The sequence below is a fragment of the Anabas testudineus genome, chromosome 3 (genome assembly GCF_900324465.2).
Source record: "Anabas testudineus chromosome 3, fAnaTes1.2, whole genome shotgun sequence".
NCBI lineage: Eukaryota > Metazoa > Chordata > Actinopteri > Anabantiformes > Anabantidae > Anabas > Anabas testudineus.
The window spans coordinates 18,295,081-18,319,868 of NC_046612.1; the positions used below are offsets into that span (position 1 = coordinate 18,295,081).

Sequence of the window (24,788 nt, forward strand, 5' to 3'; positions counted from 1 at the left end):
CGACCCCTTCCCTGCCTTCACACATCAGCCCTTCAGCAGAGTCAACGTGTTTTTACAGTTGGCTTGAAACAGAAAATGTACAGTTGTGTTATTGATTTAATGGCAAAGGTCGTTACGACCATGAATAAAAGCAGCAGCCTCACAGGTATTTCGCAAATTGCAGTGCAAATCATATGATGGCAAAAAAAAAGCGCCTAAGTGACCCAAAAGCATTACAATTTTCTAGAATTATTCAGGGGTCAAGTGTAATCAGTTGAGAAGCTGGATTAACCTTAAGAACATGTGTTAGTAAGAAAACAGCAGCATACAATGATACAGAATTAGCATAAATTGTACATATAATAATATATATAAATCAAAAAACGCTGTGCTTGCAAATCAACTGGTTCCATCAGGAGGAATGTCTGATAAAATCAGGGAGGCTGACGTGTTTAAGCCAGGCCGACCATGGAAGTGCTGAGGTCCCACAGTTTCTTAGCTGCAGCATCGTCCTGTGCCTGTGGTGCTGCCTTCTTGGGGGCACAATCACTGTACAGCAAAGAATAAAAGAGGAGTATTGTACAATGTAAAGAGAAAAAACACATATTTTTAAAGGTTTTTTATGGATGTACTTACCTGTAGTAGAGACCACTGTTGTTAGCCACGCTCTCGTCCACAGCACAGTAGATGGTGGTCTGAGCTCCTTCCCAAGGACTTTTGAATATCATCATCAATGGTACAAGTAGCATCCTTTTCCACAGGGGTAAAGAAGGGAAATAGTGGCGTCCTAACTCAGTCTGGATTGCTCCAGGGTGAAGGGAGTACACTGCCACACCAGTGCCTAATGAGAAGGATCCATCAAATCATGTTACAATACAAGAAACTTTAAGCTGGGACAGTGTGGTGTGGTTTTCCTTAATCTTTAGTCTTGCAGAGCATCTGATTAATAACAACATGTGTATTATATCATATTTAAGAATGGACTATTCATGGGAAATAATAACACCACCTTGGAGTCTTGAAGCCAGTTCTCTGCCGAACAGCACATTGGCCAGTTTGCTTTGTTCGTAGCTAGTCTCTGGTGTGTAGTTTTTATCAAGGTTGATGTCCTCAAAGTGTATACGACCTGCAGGAAACAGTTGAAATACAGCAACAATCAACCAGAGAAAATATCAAGATGAACTAATGCCTGATGGACTGCAATAACAAAATGTTACTGTCTTTACCTCTGTGTGTACGAGGCTGGAGACGATGACAATTCGACTTGGAGCCGACTTCTTCAACAGGTCAAGGAGACAGTTGGTCAGGAGAAAATGTCCGAGGTGGTTGACACCAAACTGCATTTCAAAGCCATCGTCAGTCTTCCACTTAGGACACATCATGATACCTGAAAACAAAATAAAACTAACTATTAACATTTAAAGTTGGTTGAAGATAAATACACAACTTTTCAGTCAACTCCACTGTTTGTACCTGTTTCTGTTGTTAGAATTACTCTGATGCTGAGTCTGCAGCAACAAATACCTGCGTTGTTGATGAGGATGTCCAACCGCTCCTCGTTCTCCGTGATGTCTTTGGCAAAGTCTCTGACAGACTGCAGCGAGGCCAGGTCCACTTTCTTTACAACCACGTTGCCATTCCCACTCTTCTGCCGGATCTCATCAGCTGCAATGCGGGCTCTGGTTAGGTCCCTGCAGGCTAAGATCACTCGGGCCCCTTGATGAACACAAGAACCAGCGGCAGTGTATTTAAGAGTTACACCGTAATGGTGGAAGTGGTGCTGAAGTAGTTGTATTAGCCACTCTATAAAAAACAACACAACCGAACACAACAGAGAATAACTAAGTCTTTGTACTAAGTTTGAGTACTAACAGAAATACTAGTATTGACAGCAGAGAGTGGACAGAGGTTTTGAAAAACATTCAACTTCGCCTCACAAAAGGACCGACTGAAATAAAACACTGTTAGTAGGAGAAAGCTTCTACACACAATGACATACGTGAAGAAGAAGGATTGGCTGGTCTGTTTGTGAACGAGCTCCTGGACGCCTCTGGGATTGAATTAGACGTCAGCCTGTGTCAGTTTGACCAAACCACAGAGAAACTGTCTCTGCATTTCATTGAAATCAGTTTGTTTCAATTGAACATTTGTGAAAACCAACAGAAAACCTGAAAAATGAAGAGCAGAAATAGAAAAGACAAAACACAGATTTAAAACATACAAATAATCGACTTACCTGCAGAAAGGACAATTGTCAGACACACTGTGTGGTTTCCTACAAAGTTCTTGATCGTCTCTGCGTAATTCTGCATATTTCAGGTTGTTATTTCTCTCCAACTTGAAAACAATTACACACTTTAGGTTAAATTGACACCGTCACCAACTGGATCTGTCTGATACAGATGAAAGCTGTGATAGTTATTTTATACTTATGTCCTAAACAGGAGTGGGGGTGTGTCGAGCATCACGTGGTTTCTTCAAACAGCTGTAATAATGTGCACCGTGTGTTGTCATAGCAACACATGCATGCTCTGTTGACTGTGTTGCTTCTGTGTACAAACAACCATTTATTAGTTGTTTTATTAAAGTCTAATTCTCTCACACAAGTGAGTTCATTTGTTAAAAGCCGGAAGAGAGTAGATGGACTCTTCCTGTGCCACAGTGTCCACACACACACACACACACACACACATGCACACACAAACACACACACACGCACACACAAACACACACACACACACACACACACACAAACACACACACAGGGCTCAGTGTGACTGTGCTGGCCAGATGCCCAACATGCCAAATCAGCAGAAATAAAATCAATAAACTGCACTTGTCAAAAGAACAAAAACATCAGTTAGATTGATGATAATTAATAATACAACTGATTACTAGGATTACTAATGCAACAACACATCATCAGTAGGATAAAACTAACCAGTCCCACTACAGTAAGAATAAGAAGAAGAGGAAGAAAGTTGTTTCAGGAGGAAACTATGATGTGGACTGTTTTGTCACTGATCCTCACAGCAACGTCTTGTATAATGAGAGGAAGAAGCAGTATGACAGCTTCTCTCACACCACAGCTATGAAGGGGGTCTACAAAGTCTGTTTCAGCAATGAATTCTCCACTTAAACCCATAACACTGTGAACCTGGACTTCCGCCATGGAGATGAGAAACCTCTGATGCCGAGCATGACGGGCAGCCCGGCACCGACTCAGGTGAGGCTGAGGGAGTAGCTGCACATGAGGAGCAAGGTGTTGACCACTGGAGACAGGCGTGACTGTGGCTGCTCAAATTGTTCAGAGGTGATAACATTGTTGTTGGTTTCAGTGGTAGGATAGTTTGTATAAAGTCCACTAGATGGAGCCAGAATCTTAAAGTATAGTTTTTCATAAATGCATTACAAATGTAAACCACTTTTATAAATACTGATCTTCCCCAATATATTATACGTATTTATTATTTTAGTTACTGTACTATATTTATAATAACTGTCAAATGACAATCACTTTTAATCATTTATTGCCAAATATCACGTTGTTAAAACTTCCCAGTTGTACACTTAAACACAATTTCTCACCTAAGAAGTAACAAAACACCAGAACTGTCTGATCATGACACAGGTAAACAACACACACACACACACACACACACACACACACACACACACACACACACACAGGATTTTCTCTCCTCTGAAGTGCAAGATTTTAAAAGATAATTTCCCGCTTTTAACATATATATACTGTTGTTGACACATCAGCAATATATGAGCAAAGTCCACACTTCAAACTGGACACAGATTATATTTCAGTTGCTTGTAGTATTTTTAGGAAAATGTATTATTGTTTTAACAAGGCTGTGTCTCTGCAGTGAGTTTGTTACAGAAATTGAACAACATCCTCCTGTACTGTTAAATGAAATTAATAAAAGCAGCAGAGACCATTGCATTTCACTATTCCAAATCAGTAGAAGTAGTTATTAGTGGATATAAAGATTGAATATATCATAACGTATGCAGAAAATATGTAATATAAAGATAAAGCAGTACACCTCATTTTAATATTGAATTAACAGGAGTGTTAAGTTCGATTGTTAATGTTTTAAATAAAGATTTCTGATGAAAAAGATTAGAACAGGTAGAAGCATCCTAACTATTGCAGTGCCCTTTATTAGATAATAAAATATAATGCTGTGCTTGCAAATCAACTGGGTCACTGGTTCCATCAGGAGGAATGTCTGATAAAATCAGGGAAGCTGACGTGTTTAAGCCAGGCCGACCATGGAAGTGCTGAGGTCCCACAGTTTCTTAGCTGCAGCATCGTCCTGTGCCTGTGGTGCTGCCTTCTTGGGGGCACAATCACTGTACAGCAAAGAATAAAAGAGGAGTATTGTACAATGTAAAGAGAAAAAACACATTTTTAAAGGTTTTTTATGGATGTACTTACCTGTAGTAGAGACCACTGTTGTTAGCCACGCTCTCGTCCACAGCACAGTAGATGGTGGTCTGAGCTCCTTCCCAAGGACTTTTGAATATCATCATCAATGGTACAAGTAGCATCCTTTTCCACAGGGGTAAAGAAGGGAAATAGTGGCGTCCTAACTCAGTCTGGATTGCTCCAGGGTGAAGGGAGTACACTGTCACACCAGTGCCTAATGAGAAGGATCCATCAAATCATGTTACAATACAAGAAACTTTAAACTGGGACAGTGTGGTGTGGTTTTCCTTAATCTTTGTTCTTGCAGAGCATCTGATTAATAACAACATGTGTATTATATCATATTTAAGAATGGACTATTCATGGGAAATAATAACACCACCTTGGAGTCTTGAAGCCAGTTCTCTGCCGAACAGCACATTGGCCAGTTTGCTTTGGAAATAACTCATCTCTGGTGTGTAGTTTTCATCAAGGTTGATGTCATCAAAGTGTATACGACCTGCAGGAAACAGTTGAAATACAGCAACAATCAACCAGAGAAAATATCAAGATGAACTAATGCCTGATGGACTGCAATAACAAAATGTTACTGTCTTTACCTCTGGTGTGTACGAGGCTGGAGACGATGACAGTTCGACTTGGAGCCGACTTCTTCAACAGGTCAAGTAGACAGTTGGTCAGGAGAAAATGTCCGAGGTGGTTGACACCAAACTGCATTTCAAAGCCATCCTCAGTCTTCCACTTAGGAGAACAGAGAATAACTAAGTCTGAGGGTCTCACCTCGCCGGGCCATATCCAGGGCCGTCTCCTTCCCAATGCCGGTGTTGGCTCCTGTGACCAGGACAGTTTTTCCATCCAGCCTGACCTTACTCCGACACACTCCCCCAGCCTTCCACCTACGCACGGCCAACAAAACTGCCCCTGACAGAAAACAAATGTTTTGCGTATTCATAAATAAGAGCAAAACAACAAATTGTCTAAAATGTCTTAAGAGCTTTTATCTTCAAACTCTAACCAAATCAAAAACCCCAGGGAGCTACAGTTTTAATTTGAAAGTGTCATTGGAACTTTTCTGTTGACAAGTACTTTTACTTTCATCATAGTAACTTTCATTCCAGACACCACACACCCTGTGGTCAGATTTTTTCTCTGTATTGTTTTAAATGTTGTCATTCAACTCTGACACAGCATGTATGCACAAAGTTGAGCTAAGCCGGATTTTGCCCACTGTCTCTGACGCAGCAATTGGTCATTGGTACTTTGAACGCCCTATGACACCCTTTATGCCTGTGAGGGTTGTGGGTTTTATTTTGAAAAGAAACCTACAGCAGTAACTGGTTGAGACTCTTATTTTGAAGGTGACCTGAGAAAATATACAGTGAGTGAAAGATCATTTGAACAGCATCCAACACTGAGGATTATGTTGAGTCACTGTTGGGCAGGAAGAGTGATCCAACACACTGAGCCACCACTATATAAAACTATACTTACAACATTTGAGTACTAACAGAAATACTAGTATTGACAGCAGAGAGTGGACAGAGGTTTTGAAAAACATTCAACTTCGCCTCACAAAAGGACCGACTGAAATAAAACACTGTTAGTAGGAGAAAGCTTCCACACACAATGACATACGTGAAGAAGAAGGATTGGCTGGTCTGTTTGTGAACGAGCTCCTGGACGCCTCTGGGATTGAATTAGACATTTAGACGTCAGCCTGTGTCAGTTTGACCAAACCACAGAGAAACTGTCTCTGCATTTTATTGAAATCAGTTTGTTTAAATTGAACATTTGTGAAAACCAACAGAAAACCTGAAAAATGAAGAGCAGAAATAGAAAAGACAAAACACAGATTTAAAACATACAAATAATCGACTTATCTGCAGAAAGGACAATTGTCAGACACACTGTGTGGTTTCCTACAAAGTTCTTGATCGTCTCTGCGTAATTCTGCATATTTCAGGTTGTTATTTCTCTCCAACTTGAAAACAATTACACACTTTAGGTTAAATTGACACCATCACCAACTGGATCTGTCTAACACGGAAGAAAGCTGTGATAGTTATTTTATACTTATGTCCTAAACAGGAGTGGGGGTGTGTCGAGCATCACGTGGTTTCTTCAAACAGCTGTAATAATGTGCACCGTGTGTTGTCATAGCAACACATGCATGCTCTGTTGACTGTGTTGCTTCTGTGTACAAACAACCATTTATTAGTTGTTTTATTAAAGTCTAAATCTCTCACACAAGTGAGTTCATTTGTTAAAAGCCGGAAGAGAGTAGATGGACTCTTCCTGTGCCACAGTGTCCACACACACACACACACACACACACACACACACACACACACACACACACACACACACACACACACACACACAGGGCTCAGTGTGACTGTGCTGGCCAGATGCCCAACATGCCAAATCAGCAGAAATAAAATCAATAAACTGCACTTGTCAAAAGAACAAAAACATCAGTTAGCTTGATGATGATTAATAATACAACTGATTACTAGGATTAGTAATTCAACAACACATCATCAGTAGGATAAAACTAACCAGTCCCACTACAGTAAGAATAAGAAGAAGAGGAAGAAAGTTGTTTCAGGAGGAAACTATGATGTGGACTGTTTTGTCACTGATCCTCACAGCAACGTCTTGTATAATGAGAGGAAGAAGCAGTATGACAGCTTCTCTCACACCACAGCTATGAAGGGGGTCTACAAAGTCTGCTTCAGCAATGAATTCTCCACTTAAACCCATAACACTGTGAACCTGGACTTCCGCCATGGAGATGAGAAACCTCTGATGCCGAGCATGACGGGCAGCCCGGCACCGACTCAGGTGAGGCTGAGGGAGTAGCTGCACATGAGGAGCAAGGTGTTGACCACTGGAGACAGGCGTGACTGTGGCTGCTCAAATTGTTCAGAGGTGATAACATTGTTGTTGGTTTCAGTGGTAGGATAGTTTGTATAAAGTCCACTAGATGGAGCCAGAATCTTAAAGTATAGTTTTTCATAAATGCATTACAAATGTAAACCACTTTTATAAATACTGATCTTCCCCAATATATTATATGTATTTATTATTTTAGTTACTGTACTATATTTATAATAACTGTCAAATGACAATCACTTTTAATCATTTATTGCCAAATATTACGTTGTTAAAACTTCCCAGTTGTACACTTAAACACAATTTCTCACCTAAGAAGTAACAAAACACCAGAACTGTCTGATCATGACACAGGTAAACAACACACACACACACACACACACACACACACAGGATTTTCTCTCCTCTGAAGTGCAAGATTTTAAAAGATAATTTCCCGCTTTTAACATATATATACTGTTGTTGACACATCAGCAATATATGAGCAAAGTCCACACTTCAAACTGGACACAGATTATATTTCAGTTGCTTGTAGTAGTTTTAGGAAAATGTATTATTGTTTTAACAAGGCTGTGTCTCTGCAGTGAGTTTGTTACAGAAATTGAACAACATCCTCCTGTACTGTTAAATGAAATTAATAAAAGCAGCAGAGACCATTGCATTTCACTATTCCAAATCAGTAGAAGTAGTTATTAGTGGATATAAAGATTGAATATATCATAACGTATGCAGAAAATATGTAATATAAAGATAAAGCAGTACACCTCATTTTAATATTGAATTAACAGGAGTGTGAAGTTCGATTGTTCAAGTTTTAAATAAAGATTTCTGATGAAAAAGATTAGAACAGGTAGAAGCATCCTAACTATTGCAGTGCCCTTTATTAGATAACAAAATATAATGCTGTGCTTGCAAATCAACTGGCTCACTGATTCCATCAGGAGGAATGTCTGATAAAATCAGGGAAGCTGACGTGTTTAAGCCAGGCCGACCATGGAAGTGCTGAGGTCCCACAGTTTCTTAGCTGCAGCATCGTCCTGTGCCTGTGGTGCTGCCTTCTTGGGGGCACAATCACTGTACAGCAAAGAATAAAAGAGGAGTATTGTACAATGTAAAGAGAAAAAACACATTTTTAAAGGTTTTTTATGGATGTACTTACCTGTAGTAGAGACCACTGTTGTTAGACACGCTCTCGTCCACAGCACAGTAGATGGTGGTCTGAGCTCCTTCCCAAGGACTTTTGAATATCATCATCAATGGTACAAGTAGCATCCTTTTCCACAGGGGTAAAGAAGGGAAATAGTGGCGTCCTAACTCAGTCTGGATTGCTCCAGGGTGAAGGGAGTACACTGTCACACCAGTGCCTAATGAGAAGGATCCATCAAATCATGTTACAATACAAGAAACTTTAAACTGGGACAGTGTGGTGTGGTTTTCCTTAATCTTTGTTCTTGCAGAGCATCTGATTAATAACAACATGTGTATTATATCATATTTAAGAATGGACTATTCATGGGAAATAATAACACCACCTTGCAGTCTTGAAGCCAGTTCTCTGCCGAACAGCACATTGGCCAGTTTGCTTTGGAAATAACTCATCTCTGGTGTGTAGGTTTTATCAAGGTTGATGTCATCAAAGTGTATATGACCTGCAGGAAACAGTTGAAATACAGCAACAATCAACCAGAGAAAATATCAAGATGAACTAATGCCTTATGGACTACAATAACAAAATGTTACTGTCTTTACCTCTGGTGTGTACGAGGCTGGAGACGATGACAATTCGACTTGGAGCCGACTTCTTCAACAGGTCAAGGAGACAGTTGGTCAGGAGAAAATGTCCGAGGTGGTTGACACCAAACTGCATTTCAAAGCCATCCTCAGTCTTCCACTTAGGACACATCATGATACCTGAAAACAAAATAAAACTAACTATTAACATTTAAAGTTGGTTGAAGATAAATGCACAACTTTTCAGTCAACTCCACTGTTTGTACCTGTTTCTGTTGTTAGAATTACTCTGATGCTGAGTCTGCAGCAACAAATACCTGCGTTGTTGATGAGGATGTCCAACCGCTCCTCGTTCTCCGTGATGTCTTTGGCAAAGTCTCTGACAGACTGCAGTGAGGCCAGGTCCACTTTCTTTACAACCACGTTGCCATTCCCACTCTTCTGCCGGATCTCATCAGCTGCAATGCGGGCTCTGGTTAGGTCCCTGCAGGCTAAGATCACTCGGGCCCCTTGATGAACACAAGAACCAGCGGCAGTGTATTTAAGAGTTACACCGTAATGGTGGAAGTGGTGCTGAAGTAGTTGTATTAGCCACTCTATAAAAAACAACACAACCGAACACAACAGAGAATAACTAAGTCTGAGGGTCTCACCTCGCCGGGCCATATCCAGGGCCGTCTCCTTCCCAATGCCGGTGTTGGCTCCTGTGACCAGGACAGTTTTTCCATCCAGCCTGACCTTACTCCGACACACTCCCCCAGCCTTCCACCTACGCAAGGCCAACAAAACTGCCCCTGACAGAAAACAAATGTTTTGCGTATTCATAAATAAGAGCAAAACAATAAATTGTCTAAAATGTCTTAAGAGCTTTTATCTTCAAACTCTAACCAAATCAAAAACCCCAGGGAGCTACAGTTTTAATTTGAAAGTGTCATTGGAACTTTTCTGTTGACAAGTACTTTTATTTTCATCATAGTAACTTTCATTCCAGACACCACACACCCTGTGGTCAGATTTTTTCTCTGTATTGTTTTAAATGTTGTCATTCAACTCTGACACAGCATGTATGCACAAAGTTGAGCTAAGCCGGATTTTGCCCACTGTCTCTGACGCAGCAATTGGTCATTGGTACTTTGAACGCCCTATGAAACCCTTTATGCCTGTGAGGGTTGTGGGTTTTATTTTGAAAAGAAACCTACAGCAGTAACTGGTTGAGACTCTTATTTTGAAGGTGACCTGAGAAAATATACAGTGAGTGAAAGATCATTTGAACAGCATCCAACACTGAGGATTATGTTGAGTCACTGTTGGGCAGGAAGAGTGATCCAACACACTGAGCCACCACTGTATAAAACTTTACTTACAACATTTGAGTACTAACAGAAATACTAGTATTGACAGCAGAGAGTGGACAGAGGTTTTGAAAAACATTCAACTTCGCCTCACAAAAGGACCGACTGAAATAAAACACTGTTAGTAGGAGAAAGCTTCCACACACAATGACATACGTGAAGAAGAAGGATTGGCTGGTCTGTTTGTGAACGAGCTCCTGGACGCCTCTGGGATTGAATTAGACATTTAGACGTCAGCCTGTGTCAGTTTGACCAAACCACAGAGAAACTGTCTCTGCATTTCACTGAAATCAGTTTGTTTAAATTGAACATTTGTGAAAACCAACAGAAAACCTGAAAAATGAAGAGCAGAAATAGAAAAGACAAAACACAGATTTAAAACATACAAATAATCGATTTACCTGCAGAAAGGACAATTGTCAGACACACTGTGTGGTTTCCTACAAAGTTCTTGATCGTCTCTGCGTAATTCTGCATATTTCAGGTTGTTATTTCTCTCCAACTTGAAAACAATTACACACTTTAGGTTAAATTGACACCGTCACCAACTGGATCTGTCTAACACGGAAGAAAGCTGTGATAGTTATTTTATACTTATGTCCTAAACAGGAGTGGGGGTGTGTCGAGCATCACGTGGTTTCTTCAAACAGCTGTAATAATGTGCACCGTGTGTTGTCATAGCAACACATGCATGCTCTGTTGACTGTGTTGCTTCTGTGTACAAACAACCATTTATTAGTTGTTTTATTAAAGTCTAATTCTCTCACACAAGTGAGTTTATTTGTTAAAAGCCGGAAGAGAGTAGATGGACTCTTCCTGTGCCACAGTGTCCACACACACACACACACACACACACACACAGGGCTCAGTGTGACTGTGCTGGCTCAAATTGTTCAGAGGTGATAACATTGTTGTTGGTTTCAGAGGTAGGATAGTTTGTATAAAGTCCACTAGATGGAGCCAGAATGTTAAAGTATAGTTTTTCATAAATGCATTACAAATGTAAACCACTTTCATAAATACAGCATTGTGGTGATGCATTTGTAAATTTGTACATAATGGCACAAAACGTATTGCTGAAAGTCTGAATTTCCAGTTTCTGCAAGTCAGGTCAAGAAGCTTTATTGTCATTCCAACCTCATAAAGCTGAAGCAGTACATAGTGAAATGAGACAACGTTACTCCAGAACCATGGTGCTACATAAGACGGTAACAAGACAGAACATGGAGCTGAGGACTGCTAAGTTGTCCCAGCCACATAAAGTGCATCCTGTGCAACCTAGTGCACACAATGCAAGAACACAAAGAGAAAGTGCAGACAGACGTCTGAAGACAGTGCAAAACAGAACACAAAACAGCAGCGACCAGTAACTGACATGTACAGTGTACATCTGATAGTGGAAATTATGTGCAAGAACAGCAAGTTGAATTGATCTTATGCAAAAAAACAACAACATGTAAACATTATAAACAGGTTGTAAACAGGCAGCATCAATTCCAGTGTGTGAGTGTGTGCTCAGTTCAGTTTGTTGTGTGTGTGTTGAGGAGCCTGATGGATTGAGGGAAGAAACTGTTCAACAGTCTGGTTGTGAGGGCCCGAATGCTCCGGAACCTCTTCCCTGATGGCAGAAGTGTGAAGATTGGGTGTGAGGGGTGGGTGGGGTCGTCCACAATGCAGCTAGCTTTGCGGATGCAGCGTGTGGTGTAAATGTCTGTGACGGAGGGGAGAGAGACGCCAATGATCTTCTCAGCTGTCCTCACTATCTGCTGTAGGGCCTTGCGATCCGAAGTGGTGATGTAACTTTAAACAGCTGTGTTTGAATTGTTGTGGATATTTTGTACTGGTACAAAGCCACTGATCTTCCCCAATGTACCATATTTTTTTATTATTGTAGTTGCTGTGCTATATTTATAATAACCTGTCAAAATAAAATCGCCTTTAATCATTTATTGCCAAAAATATTACATTGGTAACACTTTCTTGTTGTACACTTGAACACAGGAACACAATTTCTCACCTTAGAAGTAACAAAACACCAGAACTGTTTGATCGTGACACAGGTAAACACCACACACACACACACACACACACACACACACACACACACACACACACACACACACACACAGGATTTTCTCTCCTCTGAAGTGCAAGAGATGCAACAGATTATTTCCCAGTTTTGACATATATATATTGTTGTTAACACACCAGCAATACTGTATATGAGCAAAGTCCACACTTCAAACTGGACACAGATTATATTTCAGTTGCTTGTAGTATTTTTAGGAAAATGTATTATTTCTTTAACAAGGCTGTGTTTCTGAAGTGAGTTTGTAACAGAAATTGAACAACATCCTCCTGTACTGTTAAATGAAATGAATAAAAGCAAAAGCATAAAAGCAGCAGAGACCATTGCATTTCACTATTCCAAATATCTTCCAAAGTTTGATGTAAAAAAAGATGCAACCAGTAGTAGTAGTTATTAGTGGATTTAAAGATTCCATATATAACGTATGCAGAAAATATCTAATATAAAGATAAAGCAGTACACCTCATTTTAATATTGAATTAACAGGAGTGTGAAGTTCAGTTGTTCAAGTTTTAAATAAAGATTTCTGAAGTAAAAGATTAGAACAGGTAGAAGCATCCTAACTATTGCAGTGCCCTTTATTAGATAATAAAATATAATGCTGTGCTTGCAAATCAACTGGCTCACTGATTCCATCAGGAGGAATGTCTGATAAAATCAGGGAAGCTGACGTGTTTAAGCCAGGCCGACCATGGAAGTGCTGAGGTCCCACAGTTTCTTAGCTGCAGCATCGTCCTGTGCCTGTGGTGCTGCCTTCTTGGGGGCACAATCACTGTACGGCAAAGAATAAAAGAGGAGTATTGTACAATGTAAAGAGAAAAAACACATTTTTAAAGGTTTTTTATGGATGTACTTACCTGTAGTAGAGACCACTGTTGTTAGACACGCTCTCGTCCACAGCACAGTAGATGGTGGTCTGAGCTCCTTCCCAAGGACTTTTGATTAGCATCCCCATTGGTATAATTAGCATCCTTTTCCACAGGGGTAAAGAAGGGAAAAAGTGGCGTCCTAACTCTGTCCGGATTACCCCAGGGTGAAGGGAGTACACTGTCACACCAGTGCCTAATGAGAAGGATCCATCAAATCATGTTACAATACAAGAAACTTTAAGCTGGGACAGTGTGGTGTGGTTTTCCTTAATCTTTGTTCTTGCAGAGCATCTGATTAATAACAACATGTGTATTATATCATATTTAAGAATGGACTATTCATGGGAAATAATAACACCACCTTGCAGTCTTGAAGCCAGTTCTCTGCCGAACAGCACATTGGCCAGTTTGCTTTGGCGGTAGCTAGTCTCTGGTGTGTAGTTTTTATCAAGGTTGATGTCATCAAAGTGTATACGACCTGCAGGAAACAGTTGAAATACAGCAACAATCAACCAGAGAAAATATCAAGATGAACTAATGCCTGATGGACTACAATAACAAAATGTTACTGTCTTTACCTCTCTCATGTGCGAGGCTGGAGACGATGACAATTCGACTTGGAGCCGACTTCTTCAACAGGTCAAGTAGACAGTTGGTCAGGAGAAAATGTCCGAGGTGGTTGACACCAAACTGCATTTCAAAGCCATCGTCAGTCTTCCACTTAGGACACATCATGATACCTGAAAACAAAATAAAACTAACTATTAACATTTAAAGTTGGTTGAAGATAAATACACAACTTTTCAGTCAACTCCACTGTTTGTACCTGTTTCTGTTGTTAGAATTACTCTGATGCTGAGTCTGCAGCAACAAATACCTGCGTTGTTGATGAGGACGTCCAAGCGCTCCTCGTTCTCCGTGATGTCTTTGGCAAAGTCTCTGACAGACTGCAGCGAGGCCAGGTCCACTTTCTTTACAACCACGTTGCCATTCCCACTCTTCTGCCGGATCTCATCAGCTGCAATGCGGGCTCTGGTTAGGTCCCTGCAGGCTAAGATCACTCGGGCCCCTTGATGAACACAAGAACCAGCGGCAGTGTGTTTAAGAGTAACACCGTAACTAAAGGGTGTAAAACAACACAACCGAACACTAACAGAGAATAACTAAGTCTGAGGGCCTCACCTCGCCGGGCCATATCCAGGGCCGTCTCCTTCCCAATGCCGGTGTTGGCTCCTGTGACCAGGACGGTTTTTCCATCCAGCCTGACCTTACTCCGACACACTCCCCCAGCCATCCACCTACGCAAGGCCAACAAGCCTGCCCCTGACAGAAAACACGTTAACAAAATGTTAGCAACAGTTGGTATTGGGGAGTACTTCACTACATGTAATCAAGCTGGTAGTTCTGCAGAAACTTGGTGGTAGTTCAAGTTCATTCATATTTGCACAATGATCAAGTAATAAACTACATTTTTGACAACTTTTGTGTAGTTAACTACTAAAAATACAAACAAAATCGGGCTGTAAAAGGAAATAAATGATTTGTATTTGTAATTCATCACTGCTTCTTTACTGTAATTGAACTCCTTTTGAACATCTATTTCCACGTCGTTTTAAATCCTGACCGCTGTGAATGCATCATGCCCAGAGCACTCTTAAATAGATACCTAAATTAAAATGTATTGAAAGCATAGATTTCTTACTCATCTTCCATCTTATCACTTATTACAAATGTCTTTCTGTGTGCAGGATGAGTTGATGATTACTTAATGTAAATTCTTAGCAGAGGGCGTCATTTTCACCGACAGTCACAGTAGTAGTAGTAGTAACACACAGTAATGTCCAACACGCAGCTAACACGACTAAACTATTGAGTTACCTGCAGCAAAAGCAACTGTGAGGCCGGTGGCATGATTCTCCACAAAGCCTCTGACCGCCTCTGCGTAGTTCTGCATGTTTCTGTGAGTTGGATCTTCGCGGATCTGTGTGATGTTTTAGTAAAACACTTCCTGAGCGGAGGTCGAGGCGGGGTGTGAGACTTTCAGAATAAAACACACTCTGGCCATGAATTTGCAACAAATCAATGTGCATGATGATGATATTATTATTATTATTATTATTATTATTATTATTATTATTATTATTATTATTATTATTATTATTATTATTATTATTATTATTATTACCTAACCTGCTGACATGTCTTTGCATAAGTGACAGTGGTCCAATAATATGACAAGTAGTAGTGGTAGTAGTGTTTCTGTAAGTGAAAATCTGAATGCAGGTCTTTTGAAATGGAGTATAAGGGCAATTTCTTGCTGTCACCATCTGAAAACGCACAAAAAACAAAAAAAGGGGAAGAAATGTTTTTAAATTAATGGCAGGTGCCCAGTCTACATTCAATAGTTACTCGTCAGTGAACCTTACATACTGTATTCATTACAAAATAATAAATTAAATTAAATTAATAGACATAATTTAGACATGACAATGTTAATAATTTGCTCTGTTAAAAGAAAACTCCCCAAATACAGTGCTGAGTTAAATTAAATTATCTCACCTAATAATTTTAAACTAAAATCACACTGACACCTGATTTAGACAAATTGTAAGCTTTAAGCAATGAATTTAAGTTGTACAGATGTGGTTACTGCTCCTGAGATCCGAAGCAACATAGACTTTGAGTTGAAAATAATCCTGAGCAGATGATCATAATCATATAGGAATTAGGCATTTTTAGCCACTGGACTGTGTAGGCTGTTGTTGTTTTGAACTTGTTTCACAACATAAAACACAACTGTAAGTTATAGATATAGTACATTTATTTTGAAACATAAATTACAATCAGATCGCAGCTCGCAGTAATATGTGGCGTCGTGGCTTTTAATGATTGTCTTATAATAAAAGGTAAGTCTAGATACTGTTTGACTATTTGATATCGGCGAGCTAATTTATAACCCAAAAAAAAAAAAAAAAACACAACTACAACATAAGCGCATCTGACCCGGAAGTTGTCTGTGCTCCTGCCACGTCAGAGATACGCAGGCCACAGGTAGATGTACCTATATCTCTGAGCAGACAGCTGTGATGATCAGTGCGACAGGTCGCTGAGGAAGAGGCCGTGCAGCTTTCACCATGCTGCACCTGGGACTGGGCTGCTTGCTGCTGCAGGTCTTCATGGCGTTTGGGACTGAGCTCACATTTGAGCTTCCCGACAACGACAAGCAGTGTTTCTACGAGGAACTGGACAAAGACGTGAAGTTTGACATAGACTTTCAAGTAAGTTCCTCTGACAGCTGTACCACTTCACGGTGTTTAACATGCTGAGATCAACTTGTTTTTCACTGACTCGTTTGTTATTGGAGTTTTTTTTTTCTTTTCATGTTTTTAAAATGGAAAAACACGTAAATAAGAATATGAACATGCAGCTGTTTGTAGTATAGTCGACGTGTACTTGTATGAAATGCATTACATCGTTTACCTGCAATTTAATACAGCAGCTAACTTTAAAAAAAACAACTATTTGGTTATTGATTTGTTGCCTAGTTTTGTCCAACTCTTTTGTTGCATACCCAGTTCCAGCCAGACATTACACAATCCAGATGTTACATATGTTACAGCTGAACGTGTATGATCCACATGTGTTCTGATCTCGGTTTTTCTTGTCTTTTAGGTCATTTCAGGAGGAAACTATGATGTGGACTGTTTTGTCACTGATCCTCACAGCAACGTCTTGTATAATGAGAGGAAGAAGCAGTATGACAGCTTCTCTCACACCACAGCTATGAAGGGGGTCTACAAAGTCTGCTTCAGCAATGAATTCTCCACTTTCACCCATAAAACTGTGTACCTGGACTTCCGCCATGGAGATGAGAAACCTCTGATGCCGAGCATGACGGGCAGCCTGGCACTGACTCAGGTATGAGGAAGTTGTTGACCACTGGAGACAGGCGTGACTTTGGCTGTGCTCACTAGAATTGTTCAGATTGTTGCTTTTTTGTTAGAGTTACAGATACGTTTAGTCTTATTTCTCAGCTTTTAAACATTAGCTGGGCAGGCGAAGAGATATAAACACAAGCATAATGTTTATGTTCACATATAAGATCTAAACCATTTTAAACAGACAGGATAGTAAAAAAATATTCTTCTGATAGTGTTATGTTCTGTTATTAAGGCTAACTAATAGGCTGTTGATGTGATCGCAAAACTGCTGCAATGACATTACTGTTCGATTTAGAGGTGGGGAAATTAATATTTATAGACATCTCACTAGGCAAAGCCAAAATTGTTCAGACATTTTTCTCACCATGGCTCAGAAAAAGAGAATTTATTTGAGTGTTTCTTATGCGTGACGCATTGCATTGTAAGTTTTGCCTTAGGTTTATTTCTCTTGGTCTTTGTTTTTTTCAGTTGGAATCGTCTTGTGTCTCCATTCATGAGATCCTGAAGGTGGTGGCTGACTCGCAGACGTGGTACAGACTTAGAGAAGCACACGACCGCACAAAAGCGGAGCACCTTCTGGAGCGCGTCACCTACTGGTCCTTTGGACAAACTGTCCTGCTGTTTGTCATCGGTATCAGTCAAGTCATGTTGCTTAAAAGCTTCTTTACTGAGAAGAAAGGCTCTGTAGCAGTCTCCACTTAGAACAAGTAATTGTGGAAAGTCTGCCGCATGAATGCAGAAGTGCATTTGGAAATAACACATCTTTTGTGTTTAAGCAAAACCTTTGTTAAAAGGACAGTTTAAAGGGTTCTCCTATTTCTGACTGTTTGGCCACTGTCTTTGAATGCCTCTTATATTCTGTGTTTCCGTGTTCTTTACATGCTGTATGGAAACAAGCCACCACTGATTCTTGTGTTGAAAATGACATTTTCCAACCCTGCACAATTGTTTGTTATATTTTTTCAAGAGGTGCAACACACAGCAGTTTTAGTTTGTTCTATCTGCTAATGACCCACATTACCTTACAGTGGGACCATCTTTTTATGTCTGGAAATTACAGTGAATGTAGTGGCACAAAGGTAGAGTTTCTGAATGTTAGTTTTATATTTTATAGTGTGTCATATTTGTTATAACCTTATTTTTGCACATACAGTTGTTTTTCTTACGTCTTAAGTTGTAAGAACCGCCTCCCCTCTGCCATAGTCTGTCTCTGAAAAAGTGCCTTAAGGATTGTTTTTCCCACGTTTCCTACCAGTTGAAGGTTTACTCAAGGTTTACAAATAATTTGTTACATCCTATCCTCCTGTTACTGATTGACTGGATAGTCAGTTTTCATTTGAATGTTTTACAATTATGGATAGTGCAAAGTGAACTTGTTTGAATTTGTTTTTCCTAATGAAAGTTATATTTTTAGACATCTTTGTAATCTGCTAATTATCTGTAAAACTATTCAAAAGATTTCCATAAAATTTGGTGGAAGATTATGGCTTTGGTGATGATGAAATCTTTGTAAAATGTGTTAACAATGCCAAATTACAATTAGCACACTTATGTGGTATTCTTTGACACTACACATTGTTATACCTGCAAATCCAAGTTCACACATAACTATTAAAAAAATAAATGAAAGAAAATCAAAATAAGAAACTTCTTGGTCTTCTATTTGACAAATACATTTCACATGAGAGGAAATGAAAGTAAATAATAAATTATTTTTTATCATATACAAAATGTGACGGACTGGACAAGAACTAGATTAAAAGTAATACTTTGCAACTGCAGCCACATGTATGTGAGCTGACTTGTGAAGAGCAGAAACTATGAATGAATAAAAGCTTTAAAATATTTATTATATATTCTTCTTCAGTCCCCCTCCACTCAGAAGTGTGTTGTCCTTTGACCCGCACTCCACTAGTCCCTGTTGACTCAGGGTATTTTGCAGTGATGCTGGGGACAAACAGTGTTTGATAATAAATTCACAGATTGCTGTCAGTGCTTCATGGATATAAAGAGAGGATGTCACTGTTTGCTGGCAAAGAAGAAGAAGAAGAAGAAGAGGAAGAAGAAGAAGAAGAAGAAGAAGAAGAGGAAGAAGAAGAAGAAGAAGAAGAAGAGGAAGAAGAAGAGAAGAAGAAGAGAAGAAGAAGAGAAGGGTTGGACTGAACTTGAACTCCCTCCCTGAACACGCCTCGTTCTGATTGGTCCGCTGCATGACACTGACCAATCACAGCGAAGCGTGTTCAAGCGACGCTGACGTGGTGGAATTCATTAGCTCGTACGCGCGGAGTCTCCAGTTCGGGTTCAGCCGGCGTGTGGTCCATTCATAAAGAAGGGTACAGCTCCAGTCACCGTGACCCTAATCGACCCGTACCGTTTGTAAATATGGCGGGTTACCTGAGAGCTCTCACGACCCTGTCGAGAAGTGCAGCCGCTGCGCTGGCGCAAAACCCCGCGGTGCTGTCGGCGGCCGTCGTCTGCCACCACCGACCGCAGCAGAGGAGCTGTAAGTCAGCCGTCGACCGAAACCAGGACTAAATGAGTCCAAGAGAGGTGTCGTGGGCAGGTTCCTAGTTAGCAGCTTGTCTAAGATACTGTAAGAAATGAGTTTGTCTAAGATACTGTAAGAAATGAGTTTGTCTAAGATACTGTAAGAAATGAGTTTGTCTAAGATACTGTAAGAAATGAGTTTGTCTAAGATACTGTAAGAAATGAGTTTGTCTAAGATACTGTAAGAAATGAGTTTGTCTAAGATACTGTAAGAAATCACAGAGTGAGTTGACCGCTAGCTAGCTAGTAGACTACACTTGAATCTATGAACTAGAGGGAGGAGATGTTGCTGATCATTAAAATAGCAAAAACTGTCCATTTTCACAAAGCAGCCATCATATATATATATATATATATATATATATATATATAGTTTGTGCAAACTTTGAGTTTGAGTAATCTTATAAAGTCTACTGTGTGATAGCAGCTGGAGCCAGCCTGTCTTGTTATGTCAGGTACAAAAAGGGCTCGACAGGTAATAACTGGTATCAAAGGCGTCATATAATGTCAGTGTCAGGAAGTCGGCAGCTTTCATGGTCTCTTTAAAGTAAACTCAGCATAACTGTGTGATAATAAGGATAGAAACCAGAGGACTGTGGGTCACTAAGCTTGTTCTTTACACACCTGTCTCATCCATAGACAGGTGTGTAAACCTTGAATATTTTCAGTGTCCTCACTGCAAAGCATCAAAGTCAATATACCTGCCTATTTTTCAGATGCCACGAAGCGTATCAAGGTGGACCAGCCGGTGGTGGAGATGGATGGAGATGAGATGACTCGAATCATCTGGGAGTTTATTAAAGAAAAGGTAGATCATACAGGCTGACGGGAGTGATGTTTTTTTGGTTTTTTTTTCCTCTTTAACACTCCAAAGCAGCAATAATTAGCCGACAGTTTGTTTATTATTGTATGTGTTCATATATATTGTCATTATTTATATATATTTTTTATATATATATTACCAACGATTTTTTGATGCCATTTGAACACAGTGGAGTTCTAACTTGATATCGTTTAGAACTATTTCCCTTTATCATAAATTGTAAATAACACAATAAGAGAAAGCATCCTATATTTGTCTGTGGAGCTGTTACACATCGAAGTGCATAATGTGTCAACATGTTTTCCATGTACAGCTCATCCTTCCCAACGTGGATGTTGAGCTGAAGTACTTTGACCTGGGTTTGCCCTACCGAGATCAGACTGATGACCAGGTCACCATAGACTCTGCTCTGGCAACTAAGAAATACAATGTGGCTGTGAAGTGTGCCACCATCACCCCCGATGAGGCCAGAGTTGAGGGTAAGTTTCACTGATTGAGTTTAATGATATGTTAACTCTGCTGTCTGTATCACACTTTGTGCTGAATCTTTAGCGTATTTAACAGTTGTATGTTTGTGAATTTATGAATAATAATAAATGTACTTCTTAGAGGCTCAAAAGCATGTGCTATGTATTTATATCAGAGTTTAAACTAAAGAAGATGTGGAAAAGTCCTAATGGAACCATCAGAAACATCTTGGGGGGCACAGTTTTCCGCGAGCCGATCCTTTGTAAAAACATTCCCCGTCTTGTTCCTGGTTGGACACAACCTATAACAATCGGTAGACATGCTTTTGGAGATCAGGTAAAAATGAACATTAGTATTAGGTCTTTTCAATAATGCAAGAAAAATTATCTCATGTTTTGTTCAATCTCACAGTACAGGGCCACAGACTTTGTTGTCGACCAGCCAGGAAAATTCAAGCTTGTGTTTTCTCCAGCTGATGGGAGCAAGCAGAAGGAGTGGGAGGTGTTTGACTTTCATGCAGGGGGCTGCGGGATGGGAATGTACAACACTGATGAGGTAATACAATAAATATTATTAATAGACAAAGTTAATTTGTAGAAGTTTTGGAAATGTGTTCTGTGTTTTTTTTTTATGTTTTGATGTGACTTCTTTCGTTTGAAATGTGGACCTTCTCGTTTTTCCTTTGCACAGTCCATCAGTGGATTTGCTCACAGCTGCTTTCAGTATGCCATCCAGAAGAAGTGGCCTCTGTACATGAGCACCAAAAACACCATCCTCAAGGCCTATGATGGACGCTTCAAAGACATCTTCCAAGAGATATTTGAAAAGTAAGTAACTGAACCAATGAGCACTGACACCTGCTGTCCTTGATTATTTTAAGGAAAACTCGCTCTCGTGTCTAGTATTTCAGGACCTTTAACAACAGCCAGTCTACTGACTTTACACTACCTCTGTTAAGTGTGGAATTGTTCTGCCTCCTTCAGGAATTACAAGCCTGAGTTTGACAAACTAAAGATCTGGTATGAGCACCGTCTTATTGACGACATGGTCGCCCAGGTTCTAAAGTCTTCTGGTGGATTTGTTTGGGCATGCAAGAATTATGATGGAGATGTTCAGTCAGACATTCTTGCTCAGGGTAAGTACACTTTTAGTTTGCCAGCTGAGTACATGTAAACACAGTCATAGTCCACATCTCGTGTTGTGTGTATGGGGGCTTTTTTAGGTGATGGGAGAGTCTCTAATGACTGTGTTTTGGGGTGTTTTGTGTCAGGTTTTGGTTCTCTGGGGCTCATGACATCAGTACTTGTCTGTCCTGATGGAAAGACTATTGAGGCAGAGGCTGCCCATGGCACTGTCACCAGACACTACCGTGAGCACCAGAGGGTAAGGACCACAAGGTCACAGTTCCTGTTTGCTTTCAGAAACAAATTACATAGAACTGCTGTGTTGTGTTTCAGTGTAAAGACCTGTTGTACTATGTTCAACTTTACTGTGTGATATACTCAGTATAGCTACAGCAGAGAAAAAAACCTCTCAGGTCTTGATATTAATGTCTCAAATCCACAGTGAAGCCAAAAGACCTGAATAGAAGGCAGCTATAAGAAAGAGCAAATGCTCAACAACTAACTTCAACTGTGTCGTTGCATTGCAGGGAAGACCAACCAGTACTAACCCCATCGCAAGTATCTTTGCATGGACCAGGGGACTGGAGCACAGAGGCAAACTGGATGGAAATCCTGATTTGATGAAGTATATAATCTTACTTCTCAGTAACATTGACACATGTAACATACCATTATGTAACTTTACATCTCAGTAATTTTTCACTCTGCACTGGTGCTCTCCAGATTCTCTCAGACGTTAGAAAAAGTCTGTGTGGAAACTGTGGAAAATGGCGTGATGACCAAGGATCTGGCAGGCTGTATCCACGGTTTGGCAAAGTGAGTTCACATCCACATCCCTCACTCCTTTCGAGGTTTTTTTTGTATGTGAGCAGTTAAAATTTCTGTTTTTACAAAAAGGACACATTATTACAAAATCTAACCCCTCTGTGTGATCTTGCAGCTGCAAGCTGAATGAACATTATGTGAACACATCAGACTTCCTGGATGCCATCAAGACTAATCTGGATAAAGCGATAGGCAAATGAAGACAATCAGAAGACACACTGTAGAAAGACAAACCCTATGTGCAAATGTTTAACTGGCTTTGACCTTGTTCAAACCTCAGTCCCAACTAATGATTGGTTTGCTTTTTTCTCTGTATTTGTAAAGCTCACAAACACATTGCTGTACTCATGTCCTACTGCAAACAGCCCATTTTACTATTTTATTAATTAAATGATATACTGTACAAATTAACATTAACTTACAGTATAATGGCCATTTTGAAAAAGTTTCAGTCTCAGATTTAATCTGAATGTAATATAAAGCACCACTATGTACAAATTGGGACGTTAATGCACTATCGACTGTTTTGCACTTTTTTTAAATATAAAACAGAAGTAGTGATTGCAAATCACTCAGTAAACAGTGCTGTGTGTGTGTGTTTTTCTCCTTGTTTCTTATTTTGTTTTTGTCTTATCTTAACATTGGAAAGCACACTTATCAGCACAGATGTGGTTTAATTAATTTTCAAAACCTCACTGTGAGGTTTCTAACCTCTAATTTTATTAGTGAGACGAACAGAGTGGTCTTAATTAAAAGTCAAGAGGAAAGCATGTATGAAGTGTCTGACATGGCAGAAAAACATGGAGAAATACTGGTTACTTACTGATCTATGTCTCCCGAAGGACCATCGAGATTGATTCAATGAGACACTGGTTCAGCAATGAGACATGTTAAAGCCACCACTCCTCAAAGCTGTAGATCATGTAGAGATGATCTCATAAGGGTTCCAGCCAAATGGCATATCCAGATGTTGAAGTCAATAACTAGTTGTAAAGTTGTCCAGTTCTTTTTCACATTTTAATTTCTTCATGAGTCACTGTCCTGCATTGCATTCATGCAGTGCTGTGTGCTCGTTTAGCAGGAGACATATGAGCCCTTCGGTGCATGACAGTGAGTATTGTTTGCACCAGCAGGGGGCAAAGCCTGATGGTAGTTTTGGCAAATAGTGGATGCAACCATGGTTTATCACCGGCAGATGTCGACATGGTCACAGCCAGCCACACGTCTACTATTATTGTATCCTGGATGAAAGCTTGTGCTGTAAAACAATACACCGATTTTAACTGGGCACTTAATTGACACTGTAGTAAACTGTTCCATATCATTAGTAGCAGTTCTCCAAATGTTCACAAATGTCAATTTGTGTTCATGCAGACATACAAATACTGACAAATTGTCAATTTGATATCATGATCCTCAAAAGCCTTTAGAGATGTTAACTTTATGACTGACCAGAGGACATGAAAGTCTCCTTCTCTACCCAGACACCACAAAAGTCAAAGAAAGGGACAAGGTGCCGATCAAAAAAGTACCAGAAATTAGCATTTATATTGCCCTTTTCAAATTTCCTCCTGGAGGAAGAAGTGTTAAATAACTTCCCAATCAGCGACAGAAAGGTCATATCTATGAGCTGCGTTCTTGAAATGGATCAATCACATCACAGGAAATCACTTCCTATTGAAATATAATGTGTGTAGA

The 24,788-nt window shown here is 39.9% G+C and overlaps 3 protein-coding genes and 1 pseudogene across 3 annotated transcripts; 1 reads left to right on the forward strand and 3 right to left on the reverse strand.

Annotated features, from left to right (window-relative positions):
• Positions 1-4,211: 4,211 nt before the first annotated feature.
• Positions 4,212-7,216, reverse strand: LOC113174622 (annotated as a pseudogene).
• A 1,040-nt stretch (positions 7,217-8,256) lies between these two features.
• LOC113174174 (retinol dehydrogenase 13-like) lies at positions 8,257-10,958 on the reverse strand. Its single transcript, XM_026377930.1, has 7 exons — positions 10,806-10,958; positions 9,706-9,846; positions 9,370-9,561; positions 9,071-9,232; positions 8,854-8,970; positions 8,481-8,685; positions 8,257-8,395 (listed from the first exon to the last, which is right to left on the reverse strand). The coding sequence occupies exons 1-7, from the start codon at positions 10,879-10,881 to the stop codon at positions 8,299-8,301; spliced, it is 990 nt and encodes a 329-aa protein (XP_026233715.1). The 5' UTR covers positions 10,882-10,958; the 3' UTR covers positions 8,257-8,298.
• Positions 10,959-12,325: 1,367 nt separating this feature from the next.
• Positions 12,326-15,367, reverse strand: si:ch211-107o10.3 (uncharacterized protein LOC407663 homolog). Its single transcript, XM_026377929.1, has 7 exons — positions 15,241-15,367; positions 14,545-14,685; positions 14,240-14,431; positions 13,941-14,102; positions 13,724-13,840; positions 13,351-13,555; positions 12,326-13,265 (listed from the first exon to the last, which is right to left on the reverse strand). Exons 1-7 carry the CDS (start codon positions 15,314-15,316, stop codon positions 13,169-13,171), a joined length of 990 nt encoding a protein of 329 aa, XP_026233714.1. The 5' UTR covers positions 15,317-15,367; the 3' UTR covers positions 12,326-13,168.
• Positions 15,368-16,392: 1,025 nt separating this feature from the next.
• On the forward strand, positions 16,393-23,678 carry LOC113174623 (isocitrate dehydrogenase [NADP], mitochondrial-like). Its single transcript, XM_026378703.1, has 14 exons — positions 16,393-16,640; positions 17,035-17,280; positions 17,772-18,002; positions 19,524-19,806; positions 20,567-20,658; positions 20,987-21,152; positions 21,317-21,477; positions 21,553-21,696; positions 21,832-21,968; positions 22,125-22,276; positions 22,412-22,524; positions 22,793-22,890; positions 22,989-23,081; positions 23,206-23,678. Exons 1-14 carry the CDS (start codon positions 16,497-16,499, stop codon positions 23,288-23,290), a joined length of 2,145 nt encoding a protein of 714 aa, XP_026234488.1. The 5' UTR covers positions 16,393-16,496; the 3' UTR covers positions 23,291-23,678.
• The last annotated feature ends 1,110 nt before the right edge of the window (positions 23,679-24,788 follow it).